Source organism: Protopterus annectens, chromosome 10.part0 (genome assembly GCF_019279795.1).
Source record: "Protopterus annectens isolate FY-2018-M chromosome 10.part0, PAN1.0, whole genome shotgun sequence".
Taxonomy (NCBI): domain Eukaryota; kingdom Metazoa; phylum Chordata; order Ceratodontiformes; family Protopteridae; genus Protopterus; species Protopterus annectens.
In genome coordinates, this window is record NC_056744.1 from 1823474675 (window position 1) to 1823495037 (window position 20363).

A 20363-nucleotide genomic window follows, 5' to 3' on the forward strand; every position below is an offset into this window, starting at 1 on the left:
TGCTGAGTGAAGTTAATATTAATACAAATGGTAATATTGACCAAAAAGCAAGGCTTTCAGGAATGGCCAGAGTTATCACCAAATAAATATGTGCAAATACTCCCAAAACTTAAATATTTTCGAAAACGGACCAGTGACAATGAAAAATTTTAATATATTTAATAAAAAATAAAAAAAAATGAAAATACTAAATATCTATTTATAGTAAACACCTGAATTTCAGTCACAGGGAATATTAAAATAACACTGATGAAAAGTTTCACACAGTTATAGAAAAACAGTACTTCTAATCTTACTATCTATTCCTTATTGACTAAAAGAATTACTGTTTCCTAGTTAAGTTACTTACTGAATAGAGCAAGGCAAGATAATGTGTGTGAATGGTCCTTGTTGTCAGATCCAAGACAGAATTCAGAATGCTGAGCGCAAACTCCTACTAATATCTAAATATTATTTCTGGTTTACAAAAATGACATCACACACAACTGGTCATCTGATTTTAGCACCTATGTGTTATTATACACACAGAGCTTTGCTCAGATCTCATGAAAGTCATAAAACCATTTCACTCTTCCTGCAGGAGCTACCAAGTATTCTCTAGCACAGGCATTGCGTTTCTGTCTCCATTTAAAACTGTAGGATAACATCTTTATGGTTTAATCCATAAAGTAATTTCATTTCAAGAATACTTTGCAAAGTCAGGTAGATTAAGATTAACCTCTTCACTTTCAGTAAATGCTGTTAATAATGTATACATTTAATTCAGTTACAATAATACATGTACATTTATTTTCCTTCCAGAAGGGTGCACTGTTGATGCATTTTAACACAAGCAAACATCACAAATAAATTTTCAGAGCAATCATCTGTACAAATCAGTTTGATATACAATGACATATAATTATTTACAAAATTCCAGCTAGCTGTGCTGGCATATGTTACAAATCCACTGCCCTATTTCTCTTGGCAGGGCTGGCAGTACCTCCAATCATCACAGTTGTCTTTTAGTTATTGTAAATGTGTCAGTTTGAGAGTAAAAAAGAAAGCTTTTGAGGGTTCCAAATATCATAACCTTTGTTTAATTAATATTAGTGTTAGTTGCATTTTCTGAAGCCAGCTGTAAAGAAGGAGCATTTTTTAGTTACTGTGATTATTGAGTGGAAGGGCTAGACTCAGAGATAACCATATCATCCATTTGTAAGCTGATCGGCATTAATTGCAGATCATTGTGAAGAGTCTGTTAACAAAGACCGAAAACAAAACAGGTGATACAGCAGACCCTTGAGGCACATCTTTGAAAACTGTAGTTTTGGGTGAAACAGCTGTTCAGATTTTTACACAAAATGATCCATTAGCGATATAATTCTCAGCCGTAGGTAACCATTTCCTAGACTTGCTTTCTCCTATTCATATCATCTTGGTCAGTGTAGTTTTGTGGTCATGTACAATTACGTCCCTTCAACTACATTTCCATTTTTCCTTGTTGTAGGTTGTAAAACCAATAAGTAAAAATGCCACCATATTTTCCTTTCATATGTTGTGCTGTTTCAGAAGGGAATATTTTTTACTTATATGACATAGAGGAGACGAGACTGCATTCTTTCTGCTATTTTCACACTTACGTTCCTCCTGTAATATTACATTCTGAAAGAATATGTTGTTGAGGTCAGTAAAGTGCTATAAAGCACACACACCAGCTAAAATGCAACTTTTACTTAAGAGTTAGCTGTTGGAAATTTTTTTTGCAAAGAAAAGGTATGAGCAGGTCAGCTACAAGGACCTGAGACCATGTGCTTGTGCTTGAAGATCACTGTCTCACAGCTAGAGATTCGAGCATCTTAACTTGCACAGGCTGCCTTTTACACTCTAATTTACACAAGAGGTTAGACAAGGGGTGGAGATAGGGGTGAATGATACATTTTACCTGAACACACTATTTGAGTTTGGGCAAGGTAAATGTGGCAGCTGTGGAGATGGAATGGAAGGGGGTGAGAGTGTAAATCAATGTAACATACAGCAGTTAGGAAGGGGATTTCAGTGTAGGAAGTGGAAGGGGAGATTTAGGTTTGTGAATATCAGGGGAGTTTTTAGTTTAGGGAGGACAAATGAAGTTTTAGATTTAGGAAGTGATTGGGAACTTTAGGGTTTGGGAGGGGGAGTGGCATTTTAGATTTAGGAAGTGATCGGGAACTTTAGAGTTTGGGAGGGGCAGTGGAGTTTTAGGTTTTGGGAGAGATCATGGATTTTAGGTTTAAGAAGATGGAGTAGAGTTTTAGGGTTAAAGAGAGGGGTTCCGGTTAGGAACCAGCTGTGAATTTTGGAGTTAGAATTAGGGTTCTAGTAAGGCTATATAGTTAAATAACACAGGGAGTTAGGATGGCTAAGTAATTAAGTAAAGTGAGGCTAATGGGCATTAGGGCATTTGCCATTTAGAGCAAGGGGCAGTGAGCAAGTGTGTTGTGAGTTACAATCAGAAGGGCAGTTGTAGTAGATCTGGAATGAGTTATACTACAAGAGTAAATAAATTATTGGGTTAGTGCTTTCTTTGCTGGCCACAGTTGTAACTGTAGAAAATTTTGGACAGTATGAAATACCACAAGTTGTCTTTCATCTGCTTTACCAGCTCTATGAAGTGAATGAGTAGAACTCATAGACTTGCAACACAATTCTGAAACCTAAGCAAGAATATGACAGGGGTGGGGTTTAGGAAACTAGCCAGGAATTCCAGATTTTGATTTTTAATAAAGGTCTGTATCACGTGCTTGATATGGAAGAATATTTAAATGGGTCATGAAAGACTTTTTAGCTCATCATTAGCATAAATCAAGTTGCTTCATTAAAAGACACACACACAAACACACACACACATTATTTCCAGAGACATCTTGAGGAATTGTTGACTCACAGCCATATTATTAAAACTAAATGCAGGGAAAAATGTCTAATTTACTACATCTAGAATGTGCCATGTTATGGGGACAAAAAGTACATTTTGGGAAGAAGATGAGTAGAGTGAAACACAAAGTGCTGTCTGTATGTCAGTCCCCATAATGAACACTTTAGGATATAACAAAATATAATAAGCACTGAGTGTAATTCTGACGCATCAACACAGAACATCAAGATATGATAAAAATGTGTGTCTTTTCATGTTCTGGATGTAAGTTTCCTTCATTTTGTACCTGTAAGTGGACTTCATGAATTACAAAAGTCACGAGTAGGTGAAGGCAGAGAAAATAACAAGCGCTGTCTCCCTCCACAGTTCCTCTAACTACAGGACAGACACATTGTATCTGCAAAATGTACAATCCACTTTGGCCACCTGTTCTTCAGTGCTGCTCTAATCAAAAAATACTCACCTTTTAACACATGCACACCATGCTGTGGTACCCACCTTTTTAACACATGCACACCATACCCTGGTACCCACCTTTTTAACACATGCACACCATGCTCTGGTACCCACCTTTTTAACACATGCACACCATGCTCTGGTACCCACCTTTTTAACACATGCACACCATGCTCTGGTACCCACCTTTTTACCACATGCACACCATTCTCTGGTACCCACCTTTTTAACACATGCACACCATGCCCTGGTACCCACCTTTTTAACACATGCAATCCACGCCCTGGTACCCACCTTTTTAACACATGCACACCATGCTCTGGTACCCACCTTTTTAACACATGCACACCATGCTCTGGTACCCACCTTTTTACCACATGCACACCATTCTCTGGTACCCACCTTTTTAACACATGCACACCATACCCTGGTACCCACGTTTTTAACACATGCACACCATTCTCTGGTACCCACCTTTTTAACACATGCACACCATACCCTGGTACCCACCTTTTTAACACACGCACACCATGCTCTGGTACCCACCTTTTTAACACATGCACACCATGCTGTGGTACCCACCTTTTTAACACATGCACACCATGCTCTGGTACCCACCTTTTTAACACATGCACACCATGCCCTGGTACCCACCTTTTTAACACATGCACACCATGCTCTGGTACCCACCTTTTTAACACATGCACACCATGCTCTGGTACCCACCTTTTTAACACATGCACACCATACCCTGGTACCCACCTTTTTAACACATGCACACCATGCTCTGGTACCCACCTTTTTAACACATGCACACCATGCTGTGGTACCCACCTTTTTAACACATGCACACCATACCCTGGTACCCACCTTTTTAACACATGCACACCATGCTCTGGTACCCACCTTTTTAACACATGCACACCATGCTCTGGTACCCACCTTTTTAACACATGCACACCATACCCTGGTACCCACCTTTTTAACACATGCACACCATGCTCTGGTACCCACCTTTTTAACACATGCACACCATGCTGTGGTACCCACCTTTTTAACACATGCACACCATACCCTGGTACCCACCTTTTTAACACATGCACACCATGCTCTGGTACCCACCTTTTTAACACATGCACACCATGCTCTGGTACCCACCTTTTTAACACATGCACACCATGCCCTGGTACCCACCTTTTTAACACATGCACACCATGCCCTGGTACCCACCTTTTTACCACATTCACACCATGCCCTGGTACCCACCTTTTTAACACATGCACGCCATGCCCTGGTACCCACCTTTTTAACACATGCACACCATGCTCTGGTACCCACCTTTTTAACACATGCACACCATGCTCTGGTACCCACCTTTTTAACACATGCACGCCATGCCCTGGTACCCACCTTTTTACCACATGCACACCATGCCCTGGTACCCACCTTTTTAACACATGCACACCATGCCCTGGTACCCACCTTTTTAACACATGCACGCCATGCCCTGGTACCCACCTTTTTAACACATGCACACCATGCTCTGGTACCCACATTTCTACCACATGCACTCCATGCTGTGGCACCCACCTTTTTAACACATGCACACCATACCCTGGTACCCACCTTTTTAACACATGCACACCATGCCCTGGTACCCACCTTTTTAACACATGCACACCATGCCCTGGTACCCACCTTTTTAACACATGCACACCATGCCCTGGTACCCACCTTTTTAACACATGCACACCATGCTCTGGTACCCACCTTTTTAACACATGCACACCATGCTGTGGTACCCACCTTTTTAACACATGCACACCATGCCCTGGTACCCACCTTTTTAACACATGCACACCATGCTCTGGTACCCACATTTCTACCACATGCACTCCATGCTGTGGTACCCACCTTTTTAACACATGCACACCATACCCTGGTACCCACCTTTTTAACACATGCACACCATGCTGTGGTACCCACCTTTTTAACACATGCACACCATGCTCTGGTACCCACCTTTTTAACACATGCACACCATGCCCTGGTGCTCACCTTTTTAACACATGCACACCATGCTCTGGTACCCACCTTTTTAACACATGCACACCATGCCCTGGTACCCACCTTTTTAACACATGCACACCATGCCCTGGTACCCACCTTTTTAACACATGCACACCATGCTCTGGTACCCACCTTTTTAACACATGCACACCATGCTCTGGTACCCACCTTTTTAACACATGCACGCCATGCCCTGGTACCCACCTTTTTACCACATGCACACCATGCCCTGGTACCCACCAGTTTAACACATGCACACCATGCCCTGGTACCCACCTTTTTAACACATGCACGCCATGCCCTGGTACCCACCTTTTTAACACATGCACACCATGCTCTGGTACCCACATTTCTACCACATGCACTCCATGCTGTGGCACCCACCTTTTTAACACATGCACACCATACCCTGGTACCCACCTTTTTAACACATGCACACCATGCCCTGGTACCCACCTTTTTAACACATGCACACCATGCCCTGGTACCCACCTTTTTAACACATGCACACCATGCCCTGGTACCCACCTTTTTAACACATGCACACCATGCTCTGGTACCCACCTTTTTAACACATGCACACCATGCTGTGGTACCCACCTTTTTAACACATGCACACCATGCCCTGGTACCCACCTTTTAACACATGCACACCATGCTCTGGTACCCACATTTCTACCACATGCACTCCATGCTGTGGTACCCACCTTTTTAACACATGCACACCATACCCTGGTACCCACCTTTTTAACACATGCACACCATGCTGTGGTACCCACCTTTTTAACACATGCACACCATGCTCTGGTACCCACCTTTTTAACACATGCACACCATGCCCTGGTGCTCACCTTTTTAACACATGCACACCATGCTCTGGTACCCACCTTTTTAACACATGCACACCATGCCCTGGTACCCACCTTTTTAACACATGCACACCATGCCCTGGTACCCACCTTTTTAACACATGCACACCATGCCCTGGTACCCACCTTTTTAACACATGCACACCATGCCCTGGTACCCACCTTTTTAACACATGCACACCATGCCCTGGTGCCCACCTTTTTAACACATGCACACCATGCTCTGGTACCCACCTTTTTAACACATGCAATCCACGCCCTGGTACCCACCTTTTTAACACATGCACACCATGCTCTGGTACCCACCTTTTTAACACATGCACGCCATGCTCTGGTACCCACCTTTTTAACACATGCACACCATGCTCTGGTACCCACATTTCTACCACATGCACTCCATGCTGTGGCACCCACCTTTTTAACACATGCACACCATACCCTGGTACCCACCTTTTTAACACATGCACGCCATGCCCTGGTACCCACCTTTTTAACACATGCACACCATGCTCTGGTACCCACCTTTTTAACACATGCACACCATGCCCTGGTACCCACCTTTTTAACACATGCACGCCATGCTCTGGTACCCACCTTTTTAACACATGCACACCATGCTCTGGTACCCACCTTTTTAACACATGCACACCATGCTCTGGTACCCACCTTTTTAACACATGCACACCATGCCCTGGTACCCACCTTTTTAACACATGCACACCATGCTCTGGTACCCACCTTTTTACCACATGCACACAATGCCCTGGTGCTCACCTTTTTAACACATGCACACCATGCTCTGGTACCCACATTTCTACCACATGCACTCCATGCTGTGGCACCCACCTTTTTAACACATGCACACCATACCCTGGTACCCACCTTTTTAACACATGCACACCATGCCCTGGTACCCACCTTTTTAACACATGCACACCATGCCCTGGTACCCATCTTTTTAACACATGCACACCATGCTCTGGTACCCACCTTTTTAACACATGCACACCATGCTCTGGTACCCACATTTCTACCACATGCACTCCATGCTGTGGCACCCACCTTTTTAACACATGCACACCATGCCCTGGTACCCACCTTTTTAACACATGCACACCATGCTCTGGTACCCACCTTTTTAACACATGCACACCATGCTGTGGTACCCACCTTTTTAACACATGCACACCATGCCCTGGTACCCACCTTTTTAACACATGCACACCATGCTCTGGTACCCACATTTCTACCACATGCACTCCATGCTGTGGTACCCACCTTTTTAACACATGCACACCATACCCTGGTACCCACCTTTTTAACACATGCACACCATGCTCTGGTACCCACCTTTTTAACACATGCACACCATGCTCTGGTACCCACCTTTTTACCACATGCACACCATGCCCTGGTACCCACCTTTTTAACACATGCACACCATGCCCTGGTACCCACCTTTTTAACACATGCACACCATGCCCTGGTACCCACCTTTTTAACACATGCACACCATACCCTGGTACCCACCTTTTTAACACATGCACACCATGCTCTGGTACCCACCTTTTTAACACATGCACACCATACCCTGGTACCCACCTTTTTACCACATGCACACCATGCCCTGGTACCCACCTTTTTAACACATGCACACCATGCCCTGGTACCCACCTTTTTAACACATGCACACCATACCCTGGTACCCACCTTTTTAACACATGCACACCATGCCCTGGTGCCCACCTTTTTAACACATGCACACCACACCCTGGTACCCACCTTTTTACCACATGCACACCATGCCCTGGTACCCACCTTTTTAACACATGCACACCATGCTCTGGTACCCACCTTTTTAACACATGCACACCATGCTCTGGTACCCACCTTTTTACCACATGCACACCATGCTCTGGTACCCACCTTTTAACACATGCACACCACGCTCTGGTACCCACCTTTTTAACACATGCACACCATTCTCTGGTACCCACCTTTTTACCACATGCACACCATGCCCTGGTACCCACCTTTTTAACACATGCACACCATTCTCTGGTACCCACCTTTTTACCACATGCACACCATACCCTGGTACCCACCTTTTTAACACATGCACACCATGCCCTGGTACCCACCTTTTTAACACATGCACACCATGCCCTGGTACCCACCTTTTTAACACATGCACACCATGCTCTGGTACCCACCTTTTTAACACATGCACACCATGCCCTGGTACCCACCTTTTTAACACATGCACACCATGCCCTGGTACCCACCTTTTTAACACATGCACACCATGCCCTGGTACCCACCTTTTTAACACATGCACGCCATGCCCTGGTACCCACCTTTTTAACACATGCACACCATGCCCTGGTACCCACCTTTTTAACACATGCACACCATGCCCTGGTACCCACCTTTTTAACACATGCACACCATGCCCTGGTGCCCACCTTTTTAACACATGCACACCATGCCCTGGTACCCACCTTTTTAACACATGCACACCATGCCCTGGTACCCACCTTTTTAACACATGCACACCACGCCCTGGTACCCACCTTTTTAACACATGCACACCATGCTCTGGTACCCACCTTTTTAACACATGCACACCATGCCCTGGTACCCACCTTTTTAACACATGCACACCATGCCCTGGTACCCACCTTTTTAACACATGCACACCATGCTCTGGTACCCACCTTTTTAACACATGCACACCATGCCCTGGTACCCACCTTTTTAACACATGCACACCATGCCCTGGTACCCACCTTTTTAACACATGCACACCATGCCCTGGTACCCACCTTTTTAACACATGCACACCATGCCCTGGTACCCACCTTTTTAACACATGCACGCCATGCCCTGGTACCCACCTTTTTAACACATGCACGCCATGCTCTGGTACCCACCTTTTTACCACATGCACACCATGCCCTGGTGCCCACCTTTTTAACACATGCACACCATGCCCTGGTACCCACCTTTTTAACACATGCACACCATGCCCTGGTACCCACCTTTTTAACACATGCACACCATGCCCTGGTACCCACCTTTTTAACACATGCACACCATGCTCTGGTACCCACCTTTTTAACACATGCACACCATGCTCTGGTACCCACATTTTTAACACATGCACACCATGCCCTGGTACCCACCTTTTTAACACATGCACACCATGCCCTGGTGCCCACCTTTTTAACACATGCACACCATGCCCTGGTACCCACCTTTTTAACACATGCACACCATGCTCTGGTACCCACCTTTTTACCACATGCACACCATGCCCTGGTGCCCACCTTTTTAACACATGCACACCATGCTGTGGTACCCACCTTTTTAACACATGCACACCATGCTCTGGTACCCACCTTTTTAACACATGCACACCATGTTGTGGTACCCACCTTTTTAACACATGCACACCATGCCCTGGTACCCACCTTTTTAACACATGCACACCATGCTCTGGTACCCACCTTTTTAACACATGCACACCATGCCCTGGTACCCACCTTTTTAACACATGCACACCATGCCCTGGTACCCACCTTTTTAACACATGCACACCATGCCCTGGTACCCACCTTTTTAACACATGCACACCATGCCCTGGTACCCACCTTTTTAACACATGCACACCATGCTGTGGTACCCACCTTTTTAACACATGCACACCATTCTGTGGTACCCACCTTTTTAACACATGCACACCATGCTCTGGTACCCACCTTTTTAACACATGCACACCATTCTCTGGTACCCACCTTTTTAACACATGCACACCATGCCCTGGTACCCACCTTTTAACACATGCACACCATGCCCTGGTACCCACCTTTTTAACACATGCACGCCATGCCCTGGTACCCACCTTTTTAACACATGCACACCATGCTCTGGTACCCACCTTTTTAACACATGCACACCATGCCCTGGTACCCACCTTTTAACACATGCACACCATGCCCTGGTACCCACCTTTTTAACACATGCACACCATGCCCTGGTGCCCACCTTTTTAACACATGCACACCATGCTCTGGTACCCACCTTTTTAACACATGCACACCATGCCCTGGTACCCACCTTTTTAACACATGCACACCATGCCCTGGTACCCACCTTTTTAACACATGCACACCATGCTCTGGTACCCACATTTCTACCACATGCACTCCATGCTGTGGCACCCACCTTTTTAACACACACCATGCCCTGGTGCCCACCTTTCTACCACATGCACACCATGCTGTGGTACCCACCTTTTTACCACATGCACACCATGCTCTGGTTTCTTTCCGGTCCACCTTTCCTCTAATCAGAACAAGAACATTATTCCTGCAAGCTATATCCCTTTTGGCCTTCTTCAACTAGAACAGTGTTTAGACACTCTTCATATTCTCCCAACTCTAGTCACTTCTGCTTTACTGCTTTTGTGAGAAGAAGAAAACACCATAGTGACGTTTTGTTGATGTATCTAGCTAGTTGGTCATGTTATTTGTTTTTATTAACTGGGATAGAGAATAACAGAATTCCGTAGCAATACAATGTAGGCATATAGAGAAGATAAAGACTATATAACAACATATTTGAGTATTGAATCAACAAAGAAATATAATAAATAAAGAACTTTAACATTTACATGGTCTTTGAGAGTTCTATTGAAGTGGACACAGTGCTGCAGCAGATAGACTGCTGATCCATGGCACTGTGCTCGCTGGTTCAGTTCCTGGCTGTGGTACCCTCTGTGAGAAGTCTGCATGTCATTCCTCTATCTGAGTATATTTTACCAGGTGCCATGGTTTCATCTAACATCCCAAAGATATGATGTGAGTGAGTGAGTGAGTGAGTGAGTGAGTGAGTGAGTGAGTGAGTGAGTGAGTGAGTGAGTCATGTAAGAATGCAGGTGAGTCTTCTGACAGAATGGCATCCCATCCCTGCCTTATACCTATTGAGTAGTAGGACAGGCCTTGTGTCCTCCAAGACTGTAAAGGATAAAGCAGGCATCAAAAATGAATGAATTGGTTGTTCATTGTTACTGTATGTACTGCAATGGTGAAACACAAAGTTTGTGTAAAATAACCAGATGTGTGAATTGCAGAGAGAAAGTGCATTTTAAATAAAATTATGCATCAATAATCTATGTCTGAAACTACATTATAACAGTTATGTACCAGTCACCCTTCACTGCCCTGCCCTCATTTAAGAATACCAAATCATGAGCCCTGAGTCTACCTGTCCTTCTGTGAACATGTGACTGCTGCTAAAGTAAAGCTTCAGCACCATTTACAGGCATGCAAGCTCAACATCTACAGGCAAAATTTCACATTCAAAGTTTATCCAAAGGGCTACTCTTCAGTTTAAAAACAAAATGAAAATAGCAAATGTATTTGTATGCCAGTATTTATAAATGCCAGTATATTTTCAGAATGCAGTAGAATGCACTCCATCTCATAACCAAAGTAGCACCCTATTAATGGGCAATATTCTTTCTTGACGTGGTTCCACTTTGTGCATCATTCTTCCCATGATAACATACTACTGCAGAAGGATGTCTGCCTAGGCACTGAGTGGAAAAGCAAGTTACTGGTCATTGCTTACCATGTCACAGCTGGGGTTATGAGGGGCAAATATCAATCTGCACTTTTCACCCAGCAAAGTGCAAGCACTGCTGACCAATGACATGGTGTAGGAGGGGGTTATGAAGGGCGGATACTTCAGGGGAAGTACTTCCACCACTAAACTGCATTCACTGCTGACTATGGCAAAGTATGGGGTGTGAAGAAGAGATAGTTCATGGCAGAATCTCTACCATCCCAAGGCCTGTAAACACTGCTGACTCGTGGCACTAGAAGCCACTGCTTATCACACCATAGGGAAGGGGTTAACAGCTCCCTTTTAGAAGTGCCTTTAACTTCAAGCTTGTTACAATGCTAATCATGGCATGGTGGGTTATAAAGGGGAGTTATTAAAGAACAGTGCCATTAATGTCAAGCCCCTGCCATGCACACCATGGTAAAAGTGGTGGGATTATAATGAGAGACATTACAGGCAGGATAAAACCCAAGAGAGGTGTACTTGGTGTAGGAGCTGAAACTGGGAAGTAATTATAACAGGGACTATTAACATAAAATGTTAAAGGAGAAACATGTGAATACCACTGGCTGCAGTACAGGGTAGGGTTTGTAAAGTGATGTTATTGCAAGGCAGTATGACTGCAAGCCTTGGGATGGGAGGGGTTACACAGAGAAGGATTTTACTGTAGAGACCACCCAATGAGCTACAGACATTGTTGGGGATAAGCTAGAAGAAGAGATATAAAGGTGAGGTATTTCATGGAAGTACGTATCCCAGTGTGCTACAAGCACTGAAGGCCTTGGGATGGTGGAGGTATGCAGGAAAAGACTGACTAGAAGAGAGATATAAGGGGGGTGTTGCATGGCAGTATATACCTCAGTGCTCTGTAGACATTGAAGGTGTTGGGTTGGGATGTATTACAAATGAAAGAATTACAGGCTATGGCACCCAGTGAGAGGCAGACACTGCAGATGGTGAAATAAATTAGAATGGGAAAGGTTCTAAGAGTACGGATGAGAGGACACTGCACACTTCTACCTGTACTAAGATAAGAAGGGAGGCACCATCCTATAGGCAGTACCATATCACTAGTGCATCCTATAGGCTGTACCATAGCACAGGCGTATCTTATAGTCAGTACCATATCAAAGGTGCATCCTATAGGCAGTAACATAGCACAGGTGTATCCTATAGGCGGTACCATAGCACAGGTGTATCCTATAGGTGGTACCATAGCACAGACGCATCGTATAGGCAGTACCATATAACAGGTGCATCCTATAGGCAGTACCATAGCATGGGTGTATCCTACAGGCAGTACCATAGAACAGGTGTATCCTATAGGCAGTACCATAGTACAGGTGCATTCTATTGGCAGTACCATGTAACAGGGGCATCCTATAGGCAGTACCATAGCACGGGTGTATCCTACAGGCAGTACCATAGCACAGGTGTATCCTATAGGCAGTACCATAGCACAGATGTATCCTATAAGTGGTACCATAGCACAGATGCATCCTATATGTAGTACCATATCACATGTGCATCCTATAGGTAGTACCATATCGCAGGAGCATCCTATAGGCATACCATAGACAGGTGCATCCTATAGGCAGTACCATAGCACAGCTGTATCTTATAGGCAGTACCATAGCACAGGTGCATCCTATATGCAGTACGATATCACAGGTACATCCTATAGGCAGTACCATAGCACAGGTGCATCCTATAGGCAGCACTATAGCACAGGTGCATGCTATAGGCAGTACCATAGCACAGGTGGATCCTATTGGCAGTACCATAGTAAAGGAGCATCCTATAGGCAGTACCATATCACAGGTGCATCCTATAGGTGGTACCATAGCACAGGTGTATCCTATAAGACAGTACCATATCACAGGTGCATCCTATAGGCAGTACCATAGCACAGGTGTATCCTATAGGCAGTACTAATGCACAGGTGTATCCTATAGGTGGTACCATAGCACAGGCACATCCTATCAGCAGACCATATCACAGGTTCATCCTATATGCAGTACCATATCACAGGTGCATCCTATAAGCAGTACCATAGCAGAGGTGCATCCTCTAGGCAGTACCATATCACAGGTGCATCCTATAGACAGTACGATATCACAGGTGCATCCTATAGGTGGCACCATAGCAAAGGTGTATCCTATAGGCAGTACCATAGCACAGGCACATCCTATAGGTGGTACCATAGCACAAGTGCATCCTATAGGAAGTACCATAGCACAGGTGTATCCTATAGGCATTACCATAGCACAGGTGCATCCCATAGGCAGTACTATAGCACAGGTGCATCCTATAGACAGTACCATAGCACAGGTGCATCCTATAGGCAGTACCATAGCACAGGTGCATCCTATAGGCAGTACCATAGCACAGGTGTATCCTATAGGCATTACCATAGCACAGGTGCATCCTATAGGCAGTACTATAGCACAGGTGCATCCTATAGACAGTACCATAGCACAGGTGCATCCTATAGGCAGTACCATAGCACAGGTGCATCCTATAGGCAGCACCATAGTACAGGAGCATCCTATATGCAGTACCATATCACAGATGCATCCTATAGGTGGTACCATAGCACAGGCATATCCTATAGGCAGTGCCATATCACAGGTGCTTCCTATAAGCAATACCATAGCACAGGTGCATCCTATAGGGGGTACCATAGTACAGATGCATCCTATAGGTAGTACCATATCACAGGTGCATCCTATAGGTAGTACCATATCACAGGAGCATCTGGGGGTGGGTGGTTGGCATAATAAGGTGTTTACCTTACAGACACAAGGTGCAGGGTTCGATTCTCATATGGGGTAATTGCCTAGGCTTAAAATGGCCCACAAGGGCACTTATTCTAGTACTAACCTATGAACCTATAGGCAGTACCATAGCGAAGGTGCATCTTATAGGCAGTACCATAGCACAGGTGCATCCCATAGGTGGCACCATAGCACAGGTGTATCCTATAGGCGGTACCATAGCACAGGCATATCCTATAAGCAGTATCATATCACAGCTGCATCTTATAGACAGTACCGTATCACAGGTGCATCCTATAGGTGGTACCATAGCACAGGTGCATCCTATAGGCAGTACCATAGCACAGGTGCATGCTACAGGCAGTACCATAGCACAACTGCATCTTATAGGTGGTACAATAGCACATGCATATTTTATAGGTGGTACCATAGCACAGACACATCCTATAGGCGGTACCATAGCACAAGTGCATCCTATAGGGAGTACCATAGCACAGGTGTATCCTATAGGCAGTACCATAGCACAGGTGCATCCTATAGGCAGTATCATATTACAGGTGCATCCTATAGGCAGTATCATATCACAGGTGCATCCTATAGGCAGTACCATAACACAGGTGCATCCTAAAGGCAGTACCATAGCACAGGCACATCCTATAGACGGTACCATAGCACAGGCGCATCCTATTGGCAGTACCACAGCACAGGTGCATCCTATTGGCAGTACCATATCAGAGTTGCATTTTATAGGCAGTAGCATACCACAGGTGCATCCTATAGGCGTTACCATAGCACAGGTGCTACTATAATCAGGAGGAACAAGGAAGCAGAACACACATCAGTCAGTCTATACTGTGCTGTAATTTTGTTTTTTCTTTTTTCTTTATAGGGTCCGTACTTTTCCCAAGAACAATACCCACCTGGATTCGAACAACCTACGTACATTAATGTATTATGCCCTAAAAGTCTGGGGAGATGCAACACAGCTTACCTTCCATGAAGGAAACACTGTTGATGCTGACATCATGATAGATTTCAGCCGTTCATATCATGACGATGGGTACCCCTTTGATGGGCCTGGTGGTACCCTGGCACACGCCTTTTTCCCAGGAGACTATGCAGCTGCTGGAGATGCACACTTTGATGATGACGAAACATGGAGTTACAATACACATTCACCAGGTACTTCCGTTTTCTTCAGTCCTTCAAGGGACTAGGGACTGTCACATTCCTGCTTTAATTTTAAATACAGCCATAATATTCACTTATAGGTCACAACACTGGGAAAGCATCAGAACGAACATTCTTCTCCCAGTAAGTGCATGCATATAATATTGTCTGCTTATTGTCTAGGGTGCCACTTAGTCATTTCAAAGCTGTCCATGCAGTTGCACAACTTTTCTGCTGTGGATACCACAGTATCCTTGGCACTGATAAACAGGCATTTCTATTTTAGCTATACTTTGTGGACATTCAGATGGAGTTCTGTTCAGTCTGGCATGAATTATGAGATAAGAATAAATCACCTGTTTGGCAATCAGCCAGATAAATATCTACATACATTTTCACTTAGTTCAAGTTCTCCATTGTGCAACTTCTACAGTTTTCTATGAATTCTGAGTCCAAAAAATGAGTTTTCAGTGAACTGATTTCTTAATGAATTTTTCAGTGATTTTTAATTCAGTAAAATGTGATTTATTAGTCTTTCTCTGACCACTGAACCTCCCCTCAGCCACTCTACTGACTAATTCATTACCCCTAGGAGCAAGATGGTAATGTGCTAGGAATGCTGCCTAATCCTCACATGGGGATTGAACATTTCTGTTGTATTTCCTTGTATTACCACTATGTATGCCTTCTGTGTCTCCAAGGGCTAATGTGCAAAGGATATCTACAATGAATGTGCTCCCTTGTTTGCAAAAAGATGTCCTCAAATCAACTCTACCAACTGGAATAAAAGCTCCTCTGGTGATCTCTGGTACCCACTGCGGATTCCACCCAGACCTTGCACTCTGGACATGGACTCCCCAGCCCCCCAAGGAAAAAGAGGAGAGCAGGCCGTGACTTGGTCATCCTCTCTCTCTTACTAGCTCCCGCAGTGCTGAAACTACTAACTGAACCCAGACGCTTTGGGTGACAGCTGGGGCTTTAACCCTCTCCCTCTATGCCAATGGAGTGCTAATGCATTTGACACTTTTCCTTACATACTGTAAACAGTGTAACATTCCACAAAACTCTTTAGAGTCTTTTGCTGTTTACTATAGTTAATAATAATTTAACAAAACGTTACACTGCCTTCTAAAATGATTGCGTATAGAAATTATATTTTGCTAAGCTCTATGAATGGCACAGGAAAAAAAGCCCACGTTTTGCAATTTGACTTTAAGATAAAAAGATGGACTTGTGATAATGGAATATAGTTTAACATTATTAGCACATTGACTTTTTTTTTCCACTCACAAAGCATTATATTGAAAGCAAAGGTGGTCACGTCATTGGAATGGTCAGGGTTATTATATACGCTAGTGTTCTAAATGACAGTCATTTGAATTTTCATCAACATATTGATATAGTATGTGTATTGTTACAGCAAAGATTAGCACTTGTTTATTGTATTCATCACAAATTAGGGCATGCAAGATCACACAACAGTGGGAAAAAAAGGCAAATGTTCTTACCCCACTGTGTGCAGTCTTGTATACACACACACACACACACACACACACACACACACACACACACACACACACACACACGCACACACACACGCACACACACACACACACACACACACACACACACACACACACACACACACACACACAGCTGTAAAAATGCCGGTAGTCTCAGTAAATCAGTTTCCGTTTTACTACTAAAACTAAATGGGATCCAAATTGATGCTAGCCTGCATACGCTGATGTAGTGTACTTTATATAATACAGATAAAAAAGTTTTAGCTACACACATCTCAATAAATCACTATGTACCAGTTTCAATTTTCTCATTTTTTTTTTTAATCTGTCAAACAAGAAAAGTCTTCGGATAAGTGTCTTTATTATCATTGTTGGATTAAAATATAATTGTGTACTCTGGTTTTCTTAAGAAGGTTTTACAAAAAAACACCTGCATTATATTATATAGCACCAATCATTATAAACTATGGACTGGCTCAAGAAAACTTCAAAAAATAGGATTTTAATGTATGTAGGTAGATTTATTTTTGGAATTCAATGTATCTTGGTAGATTTCTTTATGATGTGTTCCACCAAAATATATCAGATGAAATAAGTCAGTTAGTTGTTTTCTCAAGTGCTTTGGATTATTGTTCAGTTTATGTAATCTAGTAGATTTCCGAGATCTCCCATTGGAATACATGAATACTATTGTTCCCACAAAAACATCCACAGGATCTCTCAAGGCCTAAGAAAATAACACTGAATGTCTATAAAAGTAAAAACTGGAGCAGATTTATGGGTAAGCGCTTTCGTGATGTAGACACGTGACTTCATCAGACCTAGAAGTGACACAACACAACTGTGCTTATATTGCTAAGTTAATTCAAAACAACCAATCCTAGTGCACTACAACAGTTTCCCTCTCATTTTCTTAAAAGGGTATACTCAATAAATAAGACAACTCCCTAATACTACCATACTTATGTAACAGACGTTCTTACAGCCTGTCCATTCTCAAAGGCTAACAATAATAATATAAAAATCAGCAATATAAAAATACATTTATGCCAGTACATAAAAAACATGCATATAAAAGCATATGTGTAAAACATATGTGTATATATATATATATATATATATATGTATATATATATATATATATATATATATATATATATATATACAAAAAGAAAAAGAAAAATGTGTATAAAAAATGTATATAGAATAGAACATACTTCCTTTAAATGCATCATATATACAAAACTTAACACTTTCTTGCTCAGGGTCTAGATTTTAACAGGGGTTTAAGGGGTACCCTATCATTCAAACCCCAACCTTTGTCTGCTCTCAACCTCACTATCCATCTACTATGTAGTTTCTGTTAAATTCACAATCTCCCCTCCTCGCTCATTTTCGTAGACCATTTCAATTGCCATAAATCTGAAAGTGTGTGTAATATCAGTTTTATTTACATGTTTCGCTATTGCATTAGTACTATCTGAATTTCTGATTTTTAACAAATGCTCCCTGATCCTATACCTAAACTTCCTGTTGGTTTTGCCAACATAAAAAGAAGAACATAAATTGCATATAGCCAGATAAACAATATTTGTCCTGTTACAGCCCGCTTTGACATTGAACTCAAACTCAATTTTAAGGTCAGGGTGTACAAACTTATTGCTTGTATCAATGCATTTACATTGATTGCAATTATGACATGGAACAGTACCTTTCTTACCATCCTGTATTCCTATCTCCCTTCTGTTCCTCGGATAACATAAAAATTGTTTGAGTGACTTTTTGTTTCTATAGGAAAAGTAAGGCCTGTCACCTACAATTGGTCCTATGTCAGGATCTTGAGTTAGAATAGGCCAATATTTCCTAATGGTATCTGTCACTTCCTTCACATCACTCGAAAATTCAACAGGTACTCGTACATGTTTGTTTGTCCTTCTATGCTTACTTTTACTTCCGACCTTTGTTCCTTCATCTGAGTAGTAAGGTCTCCCAACATTGCATCTTAATCCTACTGCATCAGATATTATCCTTCGGGTTATGGGGTCTGTATATCCCCTCTCCACAAACCTCTGTTCCAATACATGTAACTCAGAGTCAAAAACTGCATCTTCAGTTGTAAGCCTAGATACCCGTAATGTTTGCCCCTTCACTACATTCGTGAAAATGTGTCGGGGTGTGTATGCTACTCCTATGCAGGAGGTGGTACCTATGACATTCTTTCCTGTATATCCTGGTGGATAGTACTATTGTGTATTGTTCAATTTATGTAATCTAGTAGATTTCCGAGATCTCCTATTGGAATACATAAGTACTCTTGTGTATTGTTCATCTTATGGATTCTAATGGGAGATATCAGAAATCTACTAGTTTTATGAGGGAAATGCTTTCTAAATCATTATTTAAGTTAATTTCTTTATAACTTAGTGTATTTTTTAAAAAAAATCGTCTGATATATCTGTAGGTACATTGCAGTATGCATGCTTATATTTAACTGTATTTTAAATTTGTAGTTTTTTATAATTTTTTGTTTTGTATTTTTGTAACAAAGGCTTACAGTCTATGAATGACCAAGCGAAACAATAAACATGAAACATCAATACGCTTTTTGCAGAACACAATCCCGTAGTCCTCCAGAACCCCTGCAACTCTAAATATACTAACTGTGAGGTTGTTCATCCTTGTGCATAGAGGTAACTGGATACTACCTTGAGATCTAGCATCCCTTTATCTTGAGATTTAATAACCTTTGAAGTAAGTGAAGGTAAGAATTTAAATGGTAGGAAGTCATGATGCCGAATACCATAATGAACAGACTGAATTGCTGAAAATCCAGAGTTACATATACCAAGTCCGAGACGACCATTTCTCAGAATATTCTCCATATTTATATATATATATATATATATATATATATATATATATATATATATATATATTCTCAACCCCTTTTCAAATTTTGCACATGGGGTCGGGG

At 42.6% G+C, this 20363-nt stretch overlaps 1 protein-coding gene across 1 annotated transcript in view; it reads left to right on the plus strand.

The window, feature by feature from the left end:
- Positions 1-20363, plus strand: part of LOC122814067 (matrix metalloproteinase-17-like) — a 180938-nt gene that overhangs the window by 114271 nt on the left and 46304 nt on the right. The window contains exon 4 of the mRNA XM_044086676.1: positions 15586-15878. Coding sequence (XP_043942611.1) covers positions 15586-15878 — 293 coding nt within the window. The remainder of the gene's footprint in view (positions 1-15585; positions 15879-20363) is intronic.